This window comes from Panulirus ornatus, chromosome 40 (assembly GCF_036320965.1).
Source record: "Panulirus ornatus isolate Po-2019 chromosome 40, ASM3632096v1, whole genome shotgun sequence".
NCBI classification, from domain to species: Eukaryota; Metazoa; Arthropoda; class Malacostraca; order Decapoda; family Palinuridae; genus Panulirus; species Panulirus ornatus.
The window spans coordinates 17,544,156-17,567,218 of record NC_092263.1 but is presented as its reverse complement, the minus strand read 5'-3'; the positions used below and the strand labels follow the sequence as shown (position 1 = coordinate 17,567,218).

Here is a 23,063-nt window from a genome sequence, read left to right as displayed (position 1 = left end):
TGCGGCAGGGGTGTGTGATGTCTCCATGGTTGTTTAATTTGTTTATGGATGGGGTTGTTAGGGAGGTAAATGCAAGAGTTTTGGAAAGAGGGGCAAGTATGAAGTCTGTTGGGGATGAGAGAGCTTGGGAAGTGAGTCAGTTGTTGTTCGCTGATGATACAGCGCTGGTGGCTGATTCATGTGAGAAACTGCAGAAGCTGGTGACTGAGTTTGGTAAAGTGTGTGGAAGAAGAAAGTTAAGAGTAAATGTGAATAAGAGCAAGGTTATTAGGTACAGTAGGGTTGAGGGTCAAGTCAACTGGGAGGTGAGTTTGAATGGAGAAAAACTGGAGGAAGTGAAGTGTTTTAGATATCTGGGAGTGGATCTGGCAGCGGATGGAACCATGGAAGCGGAAGTGGATCATAGGGTGGGGGAGGGGGCGAAAATTCTGGGAGCCTTGAAGAATGTGTGGAAGTCGAGAACATTATCTCAGAAAGCAAAAATGGGTATGTTTGAAGGAATAGTGGTTCCAACAATGTTGTATGGTTGCGAGGCGTGGGCTATGGATAGAGTTGTGCGCAGAAGGATGGATGTGCTGGAAATGAGATGTTTGAGGACAATGTGTGGTGTGAGGTGGTTTGATCGAGTAAGTAATGTAAGGGTAAGAGAGATGTGTGGAAGTAAAAAGAGCGTGGTTGAGAGAGCAGAAGAGGGTGTTTTGAAATGGTTTGGGCACATGGAGAGAATGAGTGAGGAAAGATTGACCAAGAGGATATATGTGTCGCAGGTGGAGGGAACAAGGAGAAGTGGGAGACCAAATTGGAGGTGGAAAGATGGAGTGAAAAAGATTTTGAGTGATCGGGGCCTGAACATGCAGGAGGGTGAAAGGCGGGCAAGGAATAGAGTGAATTGGATCGATGTGGTATACTGGGGTTGACGTGCTGTCAGTGGATTGAATCAGGGCATGTGAAGCATCTGGGGTAAACCATGGAAAGTTCTGTGGGGCCTGGATGTGGAAAGGGAGCTGTGTTTTCAGGCATTATTGCGTGACAGCTAGAGACTGAGTGTGAACGAATGGGGCCTTTGTTGTCTTTTCCTAGCGCTACCTCGCATACATGAGGGGGGAGGGGGATGGTATTCCATGTGTGGCGAGGTGGCGATGTGAATGAATAAAGGCAGACAGTGTGAATTGTGTGCATGGGTATATATGTATGCGTGTGTGTGTGTATATATATGTGTACATTGAGATGTATAGGTATGTATATTTGCGTGTGTGGACGTGTATGTATATACATGTGTATGGGGGTGGGTTAGGCCATTTCTTTCGTCTGTTTCCTTGCGCTACCTCGCAAACGCAGGAGACAGCGACAAAGCAAAATAAATAAATAAAAATAAATATATATAGACAGACATATACATATATACACGTACATAATTCATAATTGCTGCCTTTATTCATTCCCACTGCCACCCCACCACACATGAAATGACAACCCCCTCCCCCCAAAAAAGGAAAAGACAACAAAGGCCACATTCGTTCACACTCAGTCTCTAGCTGTCATGTATAATCCACCAAAACCACAGCTCCCTTTCCACATCCAGGCCCCACAAAACTTTCCATGGATTACCCCAGACGCTTCACATGCCCTGGTTCAATCCATTGACAGCATGTCGACCCCAGTATACCACATCGTTCCAATTCACTTTATTCCTTGCATGCCTTTCATCCTCCTGCATGTTCAGGCCCCGATCGCTCAAAATCTTTTTCACTCCATCCTTCCACCTCCAATTTGGTCTCCCACTTCTCCTCGTTCCCTCCACCTCCGACACATATATCCTCTTTGTCAATCTTTCCTCACTCACTCTCTCCATGTGACCAAACCATTTCAAAACACCCTCTTCTCTCTCAACCACACATCTCTCTTACCCTATTACTACTTACTCGATCAAACCACCTCACACCACATATTGTCCTCAAACATCTCATTTCCAACACATCCACCCTCCTCCACAAACCTTTTCTATAGCCCATGCTTCAAACATACCCATTTTTCTTCTCCGAGATAATCTTCTCGCTTTTCATACATTATTCAACGCTCCCAGAACCTTTGCCCCCAACCCCACCCTGTGGCTCACTTCTGCTTCCATGGTTCCATCCACTGTCAAATCCACTCCCAGATATCTAAAACACTTCACTTCCTCCAGTTTTTCTCCATTCAAAGTTACCTCCCAGTTGACTTGTCCCTTAACCCTATTGTACCTAATAACTTTGCTCTTATTCACATTTACTCTCAGCTTTCTTCTTTCACACACTTTACCAAACTCAAGTCATCTTCTGCAGTTTCTCACCTGAATCAGCCACCAACACTGTATCATCAGTGAACAACTGACTCACTTCCCAAGCACCTCTCATCCAAAACAAACTGCATACTTGCCTCTCTCTCCAGAACTCTTGCATTCACCTCCCTAACGACCCCATCCATAAACAAATTAAACGACAATGGAGACATCACGCACCCATGCTACAAACCGACATTCACTGAGAACCAATCACTTTCTTCAGAACCATAAAAGCTTCATACAAATCCATCTGTTTTTCTAAGTATTTCTCACATACATTCTTCAAAGCAAACACCTGATCCACACATCCTCTACCACTTCTGAAACCACAATGCTCTTCCCCAATCTGATGCTCTGTACATGCCTTCACCCTTTCAATCAATACCCTTCCATATAATTTCCCAGGAACACTCACCTTTATCACCTTTGCCTTTGTACAATGGCACTATGCATGCATTCCACCAATCCTCAGGCACTTCTCCATGAACCGAATATCCTCACCAACCAGTCATCAACACAGTCACCCCCTTTTCTAATAAATTCCACTGCAATACCATCCAAACCCTTTGCCTTAACAGCTTTCATCTTCAGCAAAGCTTTCACTTCCTCTTCTCTGTTTACCAAACCATTCTCCCTGACCCTCTCACTTTGCACATCACCTTGACCAAAACATCCTATATCTGCCACTCTATCATCAAACACATTCAACAAACCTTCAAAATACTCACTCCATCTCCTTCTCACTTTACCACTACTTGTTATTACCGCCCTATTAGCCCCCTTCAATGATGTTCCCATTAGTTCTCTTGTCTTGCGCACTTTATTTACCTCCTTCCAAAATATCTTTTTATTCTCCCTAAAATTAAATGAAACTCTCTCACCCCAACTCTGATTTGCCCTCTTTTTCACCTCTTGCACCTTTCTCTTGACTTCCTGCCTCTTTCTTTTATACATCTCCCAGTCATTTGCAGTATTTCCCTGCAAAAATCATCCAAATGCCTCCATCTTCTCTTTCACTAACAATTTTACTTCATCCCACCACTCACTACCCTTTCTAATCTGCCCACCTCCCACCTTTCTCATGCCACAGGCATCTTTTGCGTAAGCTATCACTGCTTCCCTAAATACATCCCATTCCTTCCCACTCCCCTTACATCATTTGCTCTCACCTTTTGCCATTCTGCACTCAATCTCTCCTGGTACTTTCTCACACAAGTCTCCTTTCCAAGCTCAGTTACTCTCACCACTTTCTTCACCTCCACAAGATAATGATCAGACATCCCCCCAGTTGCCCCTCTCAGCACATTAACATCCAAAAGTCTCTCTTTCATGCGCCTATCAAATAACACATAATCCAATAAAGCTCTCTGGCCATCTCTCCTACATACATATGTATTCATTTTTATTCATTTATTTTGCTTTGTCGCTGTCTCCCACATTGGCGAGGTAGCGCAAGGAAACAGACGAAAGAATGGCCCAACCTACCCACATACACATATATATACATACACGTCCACACACGCAAATATACATACCTATACATCTCAATGTACACATATATATACACACACAGACATATACATATATACACATGTACATAATTCAATACTGTTCTGCCTTTATTTATTTCATCGCCACCTCGCCACACATGGACTAACAACCCCCCCCCCCCCCATGTGTGTGAGGTAGACGCTAGGAAAAGGGACACAAGGCCCCATTCGTTCACACCGGTCTCTAGACTGTCATGTAATAATGCACCGAACCACAGCTCCATTGCACATCCCAGGCCCACAGAACTTTCATGGTTTATCCCAGAGCTTCACATGCCCTGGTTCAATCCATTGACAGCATGTCGACCCAGTATACCACACATCGTTCCAATTCACTTTATTCCTTGCAATGCCTTTCATCCTCCTGCATGTTCAGAAATAGCCCCGATCTGCTCAAAATCTTTTTCCACTCCATCCTTCAACCTCCAATTTGGTCTCCCACTTCTCCTCGTTCCTCACCTCCGACACATATATCCTCTTTGTCAATCTTTCTCACTCACGTCCTCTCCATTGACCAACTCATTCAAAAACCCCTCTCTCTCAATCCACACATCTCTCTTACCCTATTACTACTACTCGATCAAACCACATCACCCCACATATTGTCCCTCCAAACATCTCATTTCCAACACATCCACCCTCCTCCACAAACCTTTTCTATAGCCTCATGCTTCAAACATACCCATTATTCTTCTTCTCCGAGAAATCTTCACAACGGCTTTTCATACATATTCAACGCTATCGCCCCAGAAACTTTGCCCCCAACCCCACCCTGTGCTCAACTCTGGCTTCCCATGGTTCAATCCACTGTCAAATCCACTCCCAGATATCTATAACACTTCACTTAGAATGTCCTCCAGTTTCTTCTCCATTCAATTACCCCCCCATTGACTTGTCCCTTAACCCTATTGTACTAATAACTTTGCTCTATTCACATTTATTCTCAGCTTTCTTCAATCACTCACTTTACCAACCAAGTCATCTCTGCAGTTCTCACCTGAATCAGCCACCATCACTGTATCATCAGTGAAAAACGACTCACTTCCAAGCACCTCTATACAAACAAACTGCATACTTGCCTCTCCTCTCCAGAACTCTTGCATCACATCCTCACGACCCCATCCATATAAAAAATTAAACGACAATGGAGACATCACGCACCCATGCACAAACCACATCACTGAGAACCAATCACTTCTTCCTTCAGACCATAAAAGCTCATACAAAACCATCTGTTTTCTAAGTATTTCTCACATAATTCTCAAAGCAAACACCTGATCCACACAACCTCTAACCACTTCTGAAACCTACAATGCTCTTCCCCAATCTGATGCACTGTACATGCCTCACCCTTTCATCATACCCTTCCATATAATTCCCAGGAACACTCACCTTTATCACCTTTGCCTTTGTACAATGCACAATGCAATGCATTCACAATCCTCATGCACTTCTCCATGAACCGAATATCCTCACCTACCAGTCATACACCGTCCACCCCCCTTTTCTAATAAATTCCACTGGCAATACCATACCAAACCCTTTGCCTTAACAGCTTTCATCTTCAGCAAAGCTTTCACTTCCTCTTCTCTGTTTACCAAACCATTCTCCCTGACCCTCTCACTTTGCACATCACCTTGACCAAAACATCCTATATCTGCCACTCTATCATCAAACACATTCAACAAACCTTCAAAATACTCACTCCATCTCCTTCTCACTTTACCACTACTTGTTATTACCGCCCTATTAGCCCCCTTCAATGATGTTCCCATTAGTTCTCTTGTCTTGCGCACTTTATTTACCTCCTTCCAAAATATCTTTTTATTCTCCCTAAAATTAAATGAAACTCTCTCACCCCAACTCTGATTTGCCCTCTTTTTCACCTCTTGCACCTTTCTCTTGACTTCCTGCCTCTTTCTTTTATACATCTCCCAGTCATTTGCAGTATTTCCCTGCAAAAATCATCCAAATGCCTCCATCTTCTCTTTCACTAACAATTTTACTTCATCCCACCACTCACTACCCTTTCTAATCTGCCCACCTCCCACCTTTCTCATGCCACAGGCATCTTTTGCGTAAGCTATCACTGCTTCCCTAAATACATCCCATTCCTTCCCACTCCCCTTACATCATTTGCTCTCACCTTTTGCCATTCTGCACTCAATCTCTCCTGGTACTTTCTCACACAAGTCTCCTTTCCAAGCTCAGTTACTCTCACCACTTTCTTCACCTCCACAAGATAATGATCAGACATCCCCCCAGTTGCCCCTCTCAGCACATTAACATCCAAAAGTCTCTCTTTCATGCGCCTATCAAATAACACATAATCCAATAAAGCTCTCTGGCCATCTCTCCTACATACATATGTATTCATTTTTATTCATTTATTTTGCTTTGTCGCTGTCTCCCACATTGGCGAGGTAGCGCAAGGAAACAGACGAAAGAATGGCCCAACCTACCCACATACACATATATATACATACACGTCCACACACGCAAATATACATACCTATACATCTCAATGTACACATATATATACACACACAGACATATACATATATACACATGTACATAATTCATACTGTCTGCCTTTATTTATTCTCATCGCCACCTCGCCACACATGGAATAACAACCCCCCCCCCCCCCATGTGTGTGAGGTAGCGCTAGGAAAAGACAACAAAGGCCCCATTCGTTCACACTCGGTCTCTAGCTGTCATGTAATAATGCACCGAACCCACAGCTCCCTTTCCACATCCAGGCCCCACAGAACTTTCCATGGTTTATCCCAGACGCTTCACATGCCCTGGTTCAATCCATTGACAGCACGTCGACCCCAGTATACCACATCGTTCCAATTCACTCTATTCCTTGCACGCCTTTCACCCTCCTGCATGTTCAGGCCCCGATCACTCAAAATCTTTTTCACTTCATCTTTCCACCTCCAATTTGGTCTCCCACTTCTCCTCGTTCCCTCCACCTCCGACACATATATCCTCTTGGTCAATCTTTCCTCGCTCATTCTCTCCATGTGCCCAAACCATTTCAAAACACCCTCTTCTGCTCTCTCAACCACACTCTTTTTATTTCCACACATCTCTCTTACCCTTACATTACTTACTCGATCAAACCACCTCACACCACATATTGTCCTCAAACATCTCATTTCCAGTACATCCACCCTCCTGTGCACAACTCTATCCATAGCCCATGCCTCGCAACCATACAACATTGTTGGAACCACTATTCCTTCAAACATACCCATTTTTGCTTTCCGAGATAATGTTCTCGACTTCCACACATTCTTCAAGGCTCCCAGAATTTTCGCCCCCTCCCCCACCCTCTGATTCACTTCCGCTTACATGGTTCCATCTGCTGCCAGATCCACTCCCAGATATCTAAAACACTTTACTTCCTCCAGTTTTTCTCCATTCAAACTTACCTCCCAATTGACTTGACCCTCAACCCTACTGTACCTAATAATCTTGCTCTTATTCACATTTACTCTTAACTTTCTTTTTTCACACACTTTACCAAACTCAGTCACCAGCTTCTGCAGTTTCTCACATGAATCAGCCACCAGCGCTGTATCATCAGCGAACAACTGACTCACTTCCCAAGCTCTCTCATCCACAACAAACTGCATACTTGCCCCTCTTTCCAAAACTCTTGCATTCACCTCCCTAACAACCCCATCCATAAACAAATTAAACAACCATGGAGACATCACACACCCCTGCCGCAAACCCACATTCACTGAGAACCAATCACTTTCCTCTCTTCCTACACATACACATGCCTTACATCCTCGATAAAAACTTTTCACTGCTTCTAACAACTTGCCTCCCACACCATATATTCTTAATACCTTCCACAGAGCATCTCTATCAACTCTATCATATCCCCTCTCCAGATCCATAAATGCTACATACAAATCCATTTGCTTTTCTAAGTATTTATCACATACATTCTTCAAAGCAAACACCTGATCCACACATCCTCTACCACTTCTGAAACCACACTGCTCTTCCCCAATCTGATGCTCTGTACATGCCTTCACCCTCTCAATCAATACCCTCCCATATAATTTACCAGGAATACTCAACAAACTTATACCTCTGTATTTTCAGCACTCACTCTTATCCCCTTTGCCTTTGTAAAATGGCATAAGTATACATATGTATACTTATGTAAATCTTTTTTTAAACCAGGTATTCCCAATCACCACCCCATGTACATCAATTATACCCTCAACTGCCACATTACTCACCTTTGCATTCAAATCGCCCATCACTATAACCCGGTCTCATGCATCAAAGCTGCTAACCCACATCAATCAAGAGTTTGCTTTCTTACACTCTATCACATACTCCCACAACTCCTGCTTCGGGAGTAGTGCTACTCCTTCGTTTGCTCTTGTCCTCTCACCCTGGGGATAGGGGAGAAAGAATACTTCCCACATATTCCCTGTGTGTCATAGATGGCGACTAAAAGGGGAGGGAGTTGGGGGCTAGAATCCTCCTCTCCCATTTATAGTTTTCCAAAAGAAGGAACAGAGAGGTGGGCCAAGTGAGGATATGCCCTATAAGGCTCACTCCTCTGTTCTTAACTCTACCTAGCTAATGCAGAAAAAAAAGAATATATATATTATTTTCATTTACTTAAAAATATGAAATACATATAGGTAGCAGTAGTTGGTAGGAACATTAGACAGGAGCCTCTGGAAACATTATGCTGGAGTTGCCCTCTGCCAGGGGCTTGTTAAGGGTTAGGCACTAAACGCTGTAATGCAACAATGGAGTTCACCAGTTATGAAGACAATCTCCAGTAGCCATTCCCTTGAGGGAGTTTCCAGAGGGAATGGGCATCAAAGAAAAGATATAGATAGATATATACGTTAATCTAAGTGAGAGAAGAATTTATTGTATAAATATCCCTATAACTGTATTCTCATTTCCACACTTCCATCCCAACATCAGTAAAGAAATGTATCCATTATTTGTTTGCAAATGTTAAATAACAACATTCTTGGAGAAGTCCTACCTGTTTGGCTCTCTCTGTTTTGAAGGCTAAAGCCTGCTCCAGGGCTTGGGGAAGTTTAACTTCTCTTGGCGCTTCTTCCTTGGGGGCAGACACCTGTAAGGACATAAGAGGTGGTGGCTTTTCTCCCTTCTCTTGGCTATCTCCTGGGGGAGCTATTGTTGTGGGAGGAGCAGCACCCAAAAGACCAGCACTCTGAAAAACCAATCAAGACTATTAACCAGGTGAACCCAAATTACTACGGCTATTCTATACATCTATCTATCAAATGTTATCACAAATATATGAGGAGCATAAAACCCTTCAGTTCACCTATACACAACCTCGCGTCCGGTGTGAAGTCAAAGGTGAACTTCACTGTTAATATAAGACTATTACATGAGAATCTTGATGTTTCACTTTCCAAACTGATTCACCAAATGAGATCTATGACAGGGTGGTGAGTCTCAAGGGTATTTAGTAATATCAAACAAAAAGGTAGTGTGGCCTCCCTAAGGGGACCAATTTCAAAAATAGGGTAGCAAGTCTTCCTCAATGGAACTGATATCAAAGACAGAGTAGTGAATCTTCCTGAAGAGGATTAAGTCATGTCAAAGACTGGGAAGTTAATCTTCCCCAAGGGGATTAAGAGATATTAATGACAGGATAGGGAGTCTTCTGTAATGGGATTAAATAATTTCTGAGACAAGGTAGCAAATCTCTGAAGGGATTAATTGATGTCATTAATCGGATTGTGAGCTTTCCCTTCTGAGATTGTGATATCACAGACAAAGTAGTCTATAAAAACAGGGTTGGGAATCCTAATCTGCAAAATGCATTCCCAAAAATATGTCTTTCTTTACACATTTGACTGACCTACTGTGAAAGGAAATGGAACCATGATCCAACATGAAAAGATCAAAATATCCATTCATTCAAAGTCCACTTACAAAATGCTCCGACTGAACCCACTCCTATGTCATTTCTTTGGCATCTTCCTTTAATATATCTCTCATCCTAATCAGTTCTCTTCATCTATAAATCTCCTCTTCATTCTCCTTCTTTTTGTACCACCTACTGTACTACTAAAGGACAGAAGGGGCTCCTGGGGCAGGAAGTAAGTAATACTAAATACCTCCTAAACAAGATTATTATCTGCTGTACATTCTACATAAGCATACTGCAGCATCGTAAAGGACATTTAACCAAGAGATTTTCTAATTATTTCTAGTGTGATGCAATACATAGGGGGGTAATGTGGTATTAATGAACTGAACAAATGCATATGAAGCAGTCAGGGAAAAACATGAAAAGGTCTATGGGGCCTGGTTGTGGAGAGGGGCTATGGTTTTGGTGCATTACACATAACAGCAAGAGAAGGCAAATGAATAAGTAAGTAATGAAAGGGTATAAGAGAGATGTGTGGTAATAAAAAGAGTGTGGTTGAGAGAGCAGAAAATGGTGTGTTGAAATGGTTTGGTCACATGGAGAGAATGAGTGAGGAAAGATTGACAAAGGGGGTGTATGTGTCAGGTGGAGGGAATGAGGAGAAGCAGGAGACCAAATTGGAGGTGGAAGGATGGAGTGAAAAGGATTTTTAGTGATCAAGGCCTGAACATAGAGGAGGGTGAAAGATGTGCAAAGAATAGAGTGAATTGGAACGATGTGGTATACCGGGGTCGACGTGCTGTCAATGGACTGAACCAGGGCATGTGAAGCGTCTGGGGTTAATCATGGAAAGCTTTGTTGGGCCTGGATGTGGAAAGGGAGCTGTGGTTTCGGTGCATTATACATGACAGCTATAGACTGAGTGTGAACGAATGTGGCCTGTTTTGTCTTTTCCTTGCGCTACCTCGCACAGGGGTAGGGTGTGTGCTATTTCATGTGTGGTGGGGTGGCAACAGGAATGGATGAAGGCAAGTGTGAATATGTCCATGTGTATATACAGGTACACCACCGAATTTCTGGCATGATTGTTTGGCACCTCCTTTAGTCTGGACAAAATTAAGTAAGGGAACTTGAAATTACTGTGGCCAACAGACTAGTTTATTGGGCAGCCAAAGATGGCATTGTATGTAAGGCGCGCTTATTTACATTCTTTACACTACATTTGGTGGTGGTGGTACTGCAAAGCTGTGAGATTCTTAGCTTATTTTGCTTAAATTCAACCCTAGCTATGGCTTCTAAAGCATACGACACTGTCAGTCATGGTGTCAAACATAAACACCAGTCCATATCGATCCAAGATAAAGTAGGTCTGTGGAGCTGTGGTTTCGGTGCATTACACATGACAGCTAGAGACTGAGTGTGAATGAACGTGGCCTTTGATGTCTTTTCCTAGCACTACCTCGCACGTGCGTGGGGGGAAGGGGGATGCCATTTCATGTGTGGCAGGGTGGCGACGGGAATGGATGAAGGCAGCAAGTATATATACATGTGAATATATGTATATGTACATGTGTATATATGTATATGTCTGTGTATGTATATGAATGTATATGTTGAAATAAGTATGTATATGTGAAAGTGTGGGCGTTTATGTATATACATGTGTACATGGGTGGGTTGGGCCATTCTTTCGTCTGTTTCCTTGCACTACCTAACACAGGAGACAGCAACAAAGTATAATAAATATAAATATTTTTTTTTATCATACTTTGTCGCTGTATCCAGCGTTAGCGAGGCAGCACAAGGAAACAGATGAAAGAATGGCCCAACCCAACCACATACACATGCACATACATACACGTCCACATACGCACATATACATACCTATACATCTCAACGTATACAGATATATACACACACAGACATATACATACATAAACATGTATATAATTCATACTGCCTGCCCTTATTCATTCCTGTTGCCACCTCGTCATACATGAAATGAAAAACCCTCCGCCCGCATGTGCACAAGGTAGCGCTAGGAAAAGACAACACAGGCCACATTCGTTCACACTCAAGCTGTCATGTCTAATGAATGCACCGAAACCACAGCTCCCCTTCCACTTCCAGGCCCCACAAAACTTTCCATGGTTTACCCCAGACGCTTCACATGCCCTGGTTCAATCCATTGACAGCACATCAACCCCAGTATACCACATCATTCCAATTCACTCTATTCCTTGCATGCCTTTCACCCTCCTGCATGTTCAGGCCCCGATCAATCAAAATCTTTTTCACTCCATCTTTCCACCTCCAATTAGGTCTCCCACTTCTCCTCGTTTACTCCACCTCTGACACATATATCCTCTTTGTCAATCTTTCCTCACTCATTCTCTCCATGTGACCAAACCATTTCAAAACACCCTCTTCTGCTCTCTCAACCACGCTCTTTTTATTAGCACACATCTCTCTTACCTTTCATTACTTACTCGATCAAACCACCTCACACCACATATTGTCCTCAAACATCTCATTTCCAGCACATCCATCCTCCTCCGCACAACTCTATCTATAGCCCATGCCTCACCATACAACATTGTTGGAACCACTATTCCTTCAAACATACCCATTTTTGCTCTCCAAGATAACGTTCTCGACTTCCACACATTTTTCAACGCTCCCAGAACTTTCGCCCCCTCCCCCACCCTCTGATTCACTTCCGCTTCCATGGTTCCATCCACTGCCAAATCCATTCCCAGATATCTAAAACACTTCACTTCCTCCAGTTTTTCTCCATACAAACTTACCTCCCAATTGACTTGCCCCTCAATCCTACTGTACCTAATAACCTTGCAAAGAAGAACATAATAACTCTAAAACAAAGAGAAACATGTCATGTAACATCTTTTATATATACCAACATACACAGACTCATATTACAAAGAAAATTACAAAGAACAAATAAAATCCCATTTGTAAGTGGTTTGCTAAATGAGTTAAAAGCAGTATTTGTGGCCCTTGCTGAAACACACTAAAAACTATACGAACAGTGAGGTCTGGATCACAAACTATGACCTATATAGATGTAACAGGACCAGAAAATAATGTTTAGGAATTGAAGTGTGTATAATAGATACTCTTATAACAAATGAACTCCTAAACTCTTTAAATGATGTAGTAAAAGCACTCGTCAAGGTTGAAAACCCAAATCTGGTAAATGCATTAATCTATAAACCACCAGACTCGAAGCCTCGAGAATTTATGGAATAAATAAGATCCACAAAATCATGTCTTGACCTCCTTGGAAACCCAGTTCCAAACATACCTGCTTAGGAGACTTCCAACTATCACACATTAAATGGAGGCAGACAGGAAATAACATCATATCAGAAACTACTGGCACTGGAAGGAGCTTAGACAAAAAGCTGCAAATAAGAGAGTTATTCAGACTATGTGAAAAGTTCTCCCACAGTCAATAAATAACAAAACCAACCTGAAGAAATTGCACGTAGGAGTTAATCTTTATGAATAATGTGGACCTACTATGTGACATCACCATCTCAAACACCTCGTACTAAGATAATCCTAGTTGAAGAGAAACAAGTTTGGATGCTAAAAGGGGAGGGAGCGGGGGGCTGGAAATCCTCCCCTCTCAATTTTTTTTAATTTTCCAAAAGAAGGAACAGAGAAGGGGGCCAGGTGAGGATATTCCCTCAGTGGCCCAGTTCTCTGTTCTTAACGCTACCTCGCTAACGCGGGAAATGGCGAATAGTTTGAAAAAAAAAAAAAAAAAAAAAAAAAAACAGTAAATGGATATGATGGGATGATGTGGTCAATGAGATCTATGCAAAACAATGGGAAATCCTGCTATGTACTGAAACAGAGGAGTGTGTAAATGACATGGGCACTATCATACATCAAACATGCAAAAAACATATCAAGAACAAAGCACAAAACATCTAAGGTAAAACAAGAACGATGAACACTTTGCAAGAGGTGTAAAGAACTGCCAACTTTCTAATAAATGCCGCAGCTCACCCCAGTAAAGGAAAGAAAACCTATCGAATGAATTATCAGACAAAGACCATAAACTATACAAGCTATATGAAACATATGAAAAGAGAAAAAATGCCATTAATGGAATAAGAAATAATAGTAAACACATTAGTGAATGTAGGTTTGCGGCAGGGGTGTGTGATGTCTCCATGGTTGTTTAATTTGTTTATGGATGGGGTTGTTAGGGAGGTGAATGCAAGAGTTTTGGAAAGAGGGGCAAGTATGAAGTCTGTTGGGGATGAGAGAGCTTGGGAAGTGAGTCAGTTGTTGTTCGCTGATGATACAGCGCTGGTGGCTGATTCATGTGAGAAACTGCAGAAGCTGGTGACTGAGTTTGGTAAAGTGTGTGAAAGAAGAAAGTTAAGAGTAAATGTGAATAAGAGCAAGGTTATTAGGTACAGTAGGGTTGAGGGTCAAGTCAATTGGGAGGTGAGTTTGAATGGAGAAAAACTGGAGGAAGTGAAGTGTTTTAGATATCTGGGAGTGGATCTGGCAGCGGATGGAACCATGGAAGCGGAAGTGGATCATAGGGTGGGGGAGGGGGCGAAAATTCTGGGAGCCTTGAAGAATGTGTGGAAGTCGAGAACATTATCTCGGAAAGCAAAAATGGGTATGTTTGAAGGAATAGTGGTTCCAACAATGTTGTATGGTTGCGAGGCATGGGCTATGGATAGAGTTGTGCGCAGGAGGATGGATGTGCTGGAAATGAGATGTTTGAGGACAATGTGTGGTGTGAGGTGGTTTGATCGAGTAAGTAACGTAAGGGTAAGAGAGATGTGTGGAAATAAAAAGAGCGTGGTTGAGAGAGCAGAAGAGGGTGTTTTGAAATGGTTCGGGCACATGGAGAGAATGAGTGAGGAAAGATTGACCAAGAGAATATATGTGTCGGAGGTGGAGGGAACGAGGAGAAGAGGGAGACCAAATTGGAGGTGGAAAGATGGAGTGAAAAAGATTTTGTGTGATCGGGGCCTGAACATGCAGGAGGGTGAAAGGAGGGCAAGGAATAGAGTGAATTGGAGCGATGTGGTATACCGGGGTTGACGTGCTGTCAGTGGATTGAATCAAGGCATGTGAAGCGTCTGGGGTGAACCGTGGAAAGCTGTGTAGGTATGTATATTTGCGTGTGTGGACGTATGTATATACATGTGTATGGGGGTGGGTTGGGCCATTTCTTTCGTCTGTTTCCTTGCGCTACCTCGCAAACGCGGGAGACAGCGACAAAGCAAAAAAAAAAAAAAAAAATTTAGTTGTATGCAAAATGCAAATCCAGGACCATCAGCTCCATTGGCCCACAAAAAGTAGGAGGAGTAAATTTTACAGATACTACCAGGAGATGATAAGATTTTAAAAAGGCAATATGAATCAGCATTCAGCAAGCCAAAAACTGCATTAAAGACATTAAAGTTAAATGACTCAACAGACTTCTTCCTCGACAGTAATCCTTCAAGTCTGCACACAGCAGATATCACCACCTAAACAGAGGATTTTGGGCGGGCCATTGACAGCATGCCCATGCAGTCAATCCCAAGCCTGGATTCATGGAACTCAGTCTTCCTAAAGACAAACAATAAAAACAAGCCCTGAATACCTGCTGGAGAAAAAGTTTTGATTCTGGTTTAACTCTTGAGTCTTAAACTGATTTACAGTGCCCCTATCCACAAAAGCGACAGCAAAGCAGTAAAAAAACATTATCAGGTAACATTAACATTGTACATCATAAAGAATTCAAAAAAGTCCAAAGCAGCAAGTTGCCTGAATTTATGGAACTGAACAATCTACATAGCCAATGAAATTGTTTCAGGGCAGGATCATACCACTTTCAGTTGCTTTACCACCATGACAGAACTGTTAAAGCTCTATGAAACAAACAACAAAATGCTGAACTAAATTACATAGATTTTGCAAGGGCATATGCTAAATGTGACCATGGCTTCATGGCATATAAAATGTGAAAGGTAAGAATCACTGCAAAAACTGGAAATGGATTTACAATTTTTTTTACTAACACATCACAATTAATAGTCATTACTACAAACCATACAATCTCCAGTGCCTCCATATCAAAAAGCTCATTCTTCCAAGAAACTGTACTTGCACCCCTCTAGTTCCTCATTCTTTTTCTGACACTGAAGCAATCACAGGCCAAAGTTTCATCTCATCCTTTGCATATCATACAAGAATGAGTTAGAACATTATATCCAAGCCAAAGTTTCATCTCATCCTTTGCAGATCATCCAAGAATGAGTTAGAAAATCATATCTATAGAGGATACTGAAAGGCTAAAGAGACATAAACAAAGTCTTTCACCGGATTACCAAGACCAACATACTTTTCATTGGGGATAAGGTTCAACTCCTGTATGAGAAAATTGCAGAAATCTAAAACAGAATATTGGACAGGCACAAACATTATCACAAACCAGTTAGATAATGAAAAAAGACCTCTGAGTAATAATGTCTGATGTACTAAACTTCAGCAAACATAACAAAACAACTGCCCCCTGCTGAAGGATGGTGGGCTTGATCCTGTAGACTTTCAAGAAAAGAGAAGAAAACCTATGATGATATTATTCAAAACACTAATTCTTTCACAAACTGAATATTGTAGTGTTTTAATATCCTACAGGGCAGGCAAAACAATAGGAAGTGAAAGTGTTCTGAGACCTCTGACAGCCCATATTAATGTGGTAAAGGAACCAAACTACTAGGAACAGCTATACCTGGGAAATCCTAGAAGGTATGGCTCCCAACTTACAATCAGCAATAAGATCCTACGGCACAACACGCATGGAAGATTTTGTTAAATACTAACTACGAAATTTAAGAATCAAAGTAAATAAACATAAAGGGCCCAAGACTCTTTAAAAACCTGCCTGCTATTGTCAGAAACACATGGGATGTACAAAAGAGAAGTTTAAAAGTGCCTTGACAAGCACCTACAAAGTGTACCAAATCAATTAGGCTGTGGAGGCTGTGTGTGTCTTAAGGCAGTAGCTCCCAACAGTTCAGTCAACCAATGACCCCAACCCCACAGCAACCATCCAGCCCAGGCTGTAGAGGTAAAGACCCCCAAATGCTTCACTAGGTATCCCACCTGACCAGGGCCCTTGCATGTAATCATATGACACTATATGTGATTCTGATAAAAACAGCACACTACCATATTCATGCCAAAAGATTATGAGGGATTCTGACTATAATATTCAAGGTCAAGTCAATCTCCTTACAGTGGGAGATGACTTAGCAGGATCATATGCTAGGGTTTCTGAATACACTCTGAATAAATAGCTACACACAAAGATTTTAACACCTTAACAGTGTATCAGTATTTAATCATCTATGTGTGGTGCACTTAAATGGCTGAGGCTGTTTAAAAGATATACTTATTTAGTTTTTCAAATATGGTTAAAATTTCACTACCTGTGAAAGATAAACTATTAGAAATCAACAGTCCCAAAACGGTTAAGGATCATTTTAAAGGCCGTCTTCACTGCACTCTTATGCAAAGCATTGCAAACAGCAACAAACCATGAACTACTGCCATAATACCAACAGATTTCTGTGAAGATGCTTTGATCTGACCCATGAGGGTCAGGTTAAAAGCAGCTTCACTACATTCTCATCTTCACTAAACCCTCATCTTCACCATCCTCACTATATCCCTGACAACACTGGCATCTGACTTGACCTATAAGGGCAAGTGAAAGGCCATCTTCACAACACCCTTGATACAACTGGCCTTTAATGACAGTTAAAGTTAAATGCATCCATTTCACCAGGATCTGTGTGCTGATTGTTGGAAATGAAAATTAAAAAAACATGAAAAAAAAATCAAAGCAAAATTACTTATTATGACGGGAGGCCAAAATTACATGACAAACACAGTAAACTGAAGGAGTAGAGTCCATCTAACTTCTTCCCAATATAACTATGGTTACGAAAATACACAAGGAAATATAGACATACTTACTGCCGTTCTACCTGAAGCATTTGGCACTGACACAGGAGGCCGCTGGGAGGTGATAGGTGTAGGGGCATGAGGGCTCGATGACTGTAACAGCGGGGGCCTAAGAGAAGGCTGTTGAGGGGAGGGAGTAGATTTGGGAGATGATCCTGGTGCAGGGCCAAGCAAGCCAGAACTTGGTACAGAGCTTGGACCAGAGAACCCTGTTGGTCCACTAACAGTAATTGGCCCTGGAGGTCGTGGAGGAAAAGATGGAGAAGGAGGTACAACCACAGAGACTTTCACTCCTGGTGGTCCTAAGACTGGAACTGTGCCCACATTCACTGGGCCAGAGCCTACTGTTGAGGGACCTGAGACATGCGATGAGGGTGCAGACACACCAGGTGGTCCTCCTGCTGATGGTATCTGAGATAAAAGTGTTTCCTTCATTATTAATCTTCTTCTGTCTCTATTAATATCATACATGCCATCTTTCATTATTCAGAAGGGTGGCACATGAATAGTGTCCTTCATAAATCTCTATCCTTGCAGAAACACAAACACTACAAGCTTACTCCTGTCTCAACCTCTTTTTGCACTCCTTTCACACACTTTTCCAATCTCAGTCACTAACTTCTGCAGTTTCTACTCTTCCTCTCTCCAAGATGCTCACATTTTCTTCCCTCACTGCCATATCCATAAACAAATTAAACAGCCATGGTGACATGACACACCCCTGCCACACACCAACCTTTACTTGGAACCACTCGCTCTCCTCTCTTCCTACCCATACACATGCCTTACACCCTTGATAAAAACTTTTCGTTGCTTTCAGCAGCTTTACTCTCACACCATATAGTCTTAAAACTTTCCAAAAGGTATGTCTATTAACCCTACCATATACTTTCTCCACATCCATTTGTGTATCTAAATGTTTCTCACCTTAATCATTTAAAGCAAACACCTGATCAACACATCCTTCTGAGACCACACTGTTCCTCCCTAACCTGATGCTCTATACATACCTTAACCCTTTCAATCACCAGTCTCCATACAGCTTACAAGTACACTCAACAAACTTATACCTCTGTGGTTTCAACACTCACCTTTACCCCCCCCCCCCCCTTGCCTTTATACAATGGCACTATGCAAGCATTCTGCCAATCTTCAGGAACCTAACCATGATCCACACTCGAAAAATACGCAAAACAAACCTACACATCTGTTATGCAAACATTCACCTTTGGTCCCCTTGCCTGTATACAATGGGACCATACATGCATTCTGCCAATCCTCAAGGACATCAACATGATCCATATATACTTTGAAAACCCTAAGTAACTAGAAACCACTATAGTAACCCCCTTCCTTAAGATATTTAACTGCCATACCATCCACTCCAGCCATCTTGACATATTCTTTCTTGTGCAATAAAGATGAAAAATGAAATTGTTTAAAAGTAGAGACCAAAATCCTTTTGCATTAAAATGAACAACTCTGAAGGAAACCACATGGAAAAGAGACTATCAGATTAAGTGAAAATTGCTTTTAGTATCAAAAAATAAATAACCTAACAAGGGTTAAAAACATGTTACATCATCAACCTCATACAATAATAACATATTTTTGTGAAGGACAAAACAATTATCTAGCAACGATCACAATCAGATGTACAATATATACTGTGAATTGAAAACAAGAATCATATGGATATTTCATGACAAAATTCAGAAAAATTTTTCTAAAAATGTTGAATATGTGAAGATGCAAAGATTTTAGGATATATGTCTAGTAAAAATGTGTTTTAATTCCTAAAATGCAGTAAATACACTGAAAATTAAAACATCCTACGACAGAACAGACTCACAGCTATCAATGAACTTAACTGAATAAGCAATCAATTAAAAGCTAAGTTGGAGTCCCGGTGTTATCCACAACCTTTCCAAAGACTCCTACAGCCCAAGCTTGTGCTACTTCCAGTAGCAAGGAGGTGTAAACTCTTTTTTGAGTCAGAAGCTCTCTGATGAGACTGTACTCCCAATGATATTTATATCTTTGATGCCCACTCCATGTGGGAACTCCAATCAAGGGGGCGGCCACGACAGCAGTGTTTCCACTTATCCCTGTCATTAGATGCCTCCCTCACATACATCAATCAGCACATTCTTCCACCATTTCTCTTCCTCCAGGTCTCAAACTTTATAAAGCCCGACCAAAAGTGACTTTTCACTAATGGTGTACTCTCAAGCAAGCAGAGTCCAAAAACACATGACATGAAGTAATCTTTCTATTCATTCTAGTCTTCAATATCCAATAATCAAAATCTAGCATGATTTTCACACTAAACATTCCACTCCATTTACTAAGTGAAAGTTCATGACAATCTGTAGCAATCACTCACTTGAATAATACCTTTTCCATGATGCAAGTTTCTTTTGACACAAGGTGTTGTTTCTCTTGGCATGGGAAAGTCTCTATACCTTAGCTGCCATAAAATTATAAAGTTAACAAGCCAACAACATTGGCACAACAACGTTAAGTTATAAAACAATCTATTTCCTTACTTTTATCTGTTCCTCCTCCTTCTGTTTCAAGGCTTCTCTTTGCAATCGCAAAAGCTGCACCTGTTTCTCCTGTTCCTCCCTTTGTTTTTCCATGAAAGCAGCTTGCTGCAAGCGGTATAAATCTTCTTGCTGTTTCTGCTGTTGCTGCTGTTCAAGAAGTCGCTGCTGTTCCCTTACTTTGTGCTGCATCAAACGTTCTTCCTCTAACTGTCGCTGCCGGCTCAACATCTGTGGATACAATCTACATGATGTAACTAATGCATAAAGAATTAAAGAATCATATTATGAAGTTCTCTGAACAAAATTCCATACACAAGTCTTCATTATAAAACTTTACAGGTCATAAAAGTAAGACTCTTGTCTCACTTGAAAAATTAACTTGGTAAAAGAGAAAATGTAACTATTAATTGTACATATTAGAAGGGAAGTAGTGGTGATGTGAGAAGGAGATGGAGTGAGTATTTTGAAGGTTTGTTGAATGTGTTTGATGATAGAGTGGCAGATATAGGGTGTTTTGGTCGAGGTGGTGTGCAAAGTGAGAGGGTTAGGGAAAATGATTTGGTAAACAGAGAAGAGGTAGTGAAAGCTTTGCGGCAGGGGTGTGTGATGTCTCCATGGTTGTTTAATCTGTTTATGGATGGGGTTGTTAGGGAGGTAAATGCAAGAGTTTTGGAAAGAGGGGCAAGTATGAAGTCTGTTGGGGATGAGAGAGCTTGGGAAGTGAGTCAGTTGTTGTTCGCTGATGATACAGCGCTGGTGGCTGATTCATGTGAGAAACTGCAAAAGCTGGTGACTGAGTTTGGTAAAGTGTGTGGAAGAAGAAAGTTAAGAGTAAATGTGAATAAGAGCAAAGTTATTAGGTACAGTAGGGTTGAGGGTCAAGTCAATTGGGAGGTGAGTTTGAATGGAGAAAAACTGGAGGAAGTGAAGTGTTTTAGATATCTGGGAGTGGATCTGGCAGCGGATGGAACCATGGAAGCGGAAGTGGATCATAGGGTGGGGGAGGGGGCGAAAATTCTGGGGGCCTTGAAGAATGTGTGGAAGTCGAGAACATTATCTCGGAAAGCAAAAATGGGTATGTTTGAAGGAATAGTGGTTCCAACAATGTTGTATGGTTGCGAGGCGTGGGCTATGGATAGAGTTGTGCGCAGGAGGATGGATGTGCTGGAAATGAGATGTTTGAGGACAATGTGTGGTGTGAGGTGGTTTGATCAAGTGAGTAACGTAAGGGTAAGAGAGATGTGTGGAAATAAAAAGAGCGTGGTTGAGAGAGCAGAAGAGGGTGTTTTGAAGTGGTTTGGGCACATGGAGAGGATGAGTGAGGAAAGATTGACCAAGAGGATATATGTGTCGGAGGTGGAGGGAGCAAGGAGAAGTGGGAGACCAAATTGGAGGTGGAAAGATGGAGTGAAAAAGATTTTGTGTGATCGGGGCCTGAACATGCAGGAGGGTGAAAGGAGGGCAAGGAATAGAGTGAATTGGAGCGATGTGGTATACCGGGGTTGACGTGCTGTCAGTGGATTGAATCAAGGCATGTGAAGCGTCTGGGGTAAACCGTGGAAAGCTGTGTAGGTATGTATATTTGCATGTGTGGACGTATGTATATACATGTGTATGGGGGGGGGGGGGTTGGGCCATTTCTTTCGTCTGTTTCCCTGCGCTACCTCGCAAACGCGGGAGATAGCGACAAAGTATAAAAAAAAAAAAAAAAAAAAAAAAAAAATTAGAAGGGAAGTAAATTTCGATCAAACACAAAGAATATGGGTTTAGGATACATAAAAGTGAAATGACAAGTTATGTGCATATGACTCACACCAAGAAAGTGTGAAATGAGTTAATGGTAAAAGAAATAATACAATATTGTAGAGAAAATTCATTTTCATGCTTGATCGCCATTTCCCGGATTTACAAGGTACAACCAGGAACATACAAAGAAAGGACATATTCACTCATCCATTTTCTAGCTGTCATGAGGACTGCACTAAAACCATAGTCCCTTAACCATAACAAGGCCCCGCAGACCTTTCCATGGTTTCCACCAGCCACTTCATATGCCCTACTTCAGTCCAATGACAGCACATTGACCCCTGTATGCCACAACAATCCAATTCACTCTATCCTATACTCGCCTTTCACTCTCCTGTAAGTTCAGGCCCCCAATCAGTCAAAATCTACTTCACTCTGTCCTTCCATCTCCAATTTGGTCTCCCAGCAAGGATAAACATGAAATAAAATAAAGAAAACTGTGAATCCACCAACAACTACTACACTATCCCTTTCCTTTTTATACAACCCTTGAAATGACCAGGAACTGAATAAGCAAGGCTCTGAAGCCATTCAGGACCTATTTTTGCCCAAATTTCAAGAATGGCCACCTCCAGCTTAGGTAGAAACGAAGTATCCCTCTTACACAACTTCATCTTCATTAACATCCACGTTTTCTACTGAATTCAAATCCGGTGAATTCCCAGGCCAGTTACTGAAAAATTCCACTCCACAGTCCTTAAGCCAATCAGTGACTAGTTTGGCAGGTAGCCCAATCCTACATGAACACTTTGGCTCGCACTTTTTTTGGATGAACCTGGAAGATGGGTATACAGTAGCTCAAGGTAACTATATCCATTCATAGTTTAGTTCTCAGGCAACCCCACAAGATCCCTAGCACCATACACGAAGCAGGAAATTTTGGTGCTTGTAATGTACTTGGGGTCAATAGATCACTG

General features: G+C 41.8%; 1 protein-coding gene across 2 annotated transcripts in view; it reads right to left on the bottom strand.

Annotated features, from left to right (window-relative positions):
* The window catches only part of LOC139761488 (splicing factor 3B subunit 2-like), a 74,078-nt gene that overhangs the window by 17,242 nt on the left and 33,773 nt on the right, over nucleotides 1-23,063 (bottom strand). For both annotated transcript variants that reach the window (XM_071685748.1, XM_071685749.1), the window contains exons 4-6: nucleotides 20,341-20,568; nucleotides 17,804-18,202; nucleotides 8,915-9,106 (exon numbers count right to left, since the gene is read on the bottom strand). In XM_071685748.1, coding sequence (XP_071541849.1) covers nucleotides 8,915-9,106; nucleotides 17,804-18,202; nucleotides 20,341-20,568 — 819 coding nt within the window. The remainder of the gene's footprint in view (nucleotides 1-8,914; nucleotides 9,107-17,803; nucleotides 18,203-20,340; nucleotides 20,569-23,063) is intronic.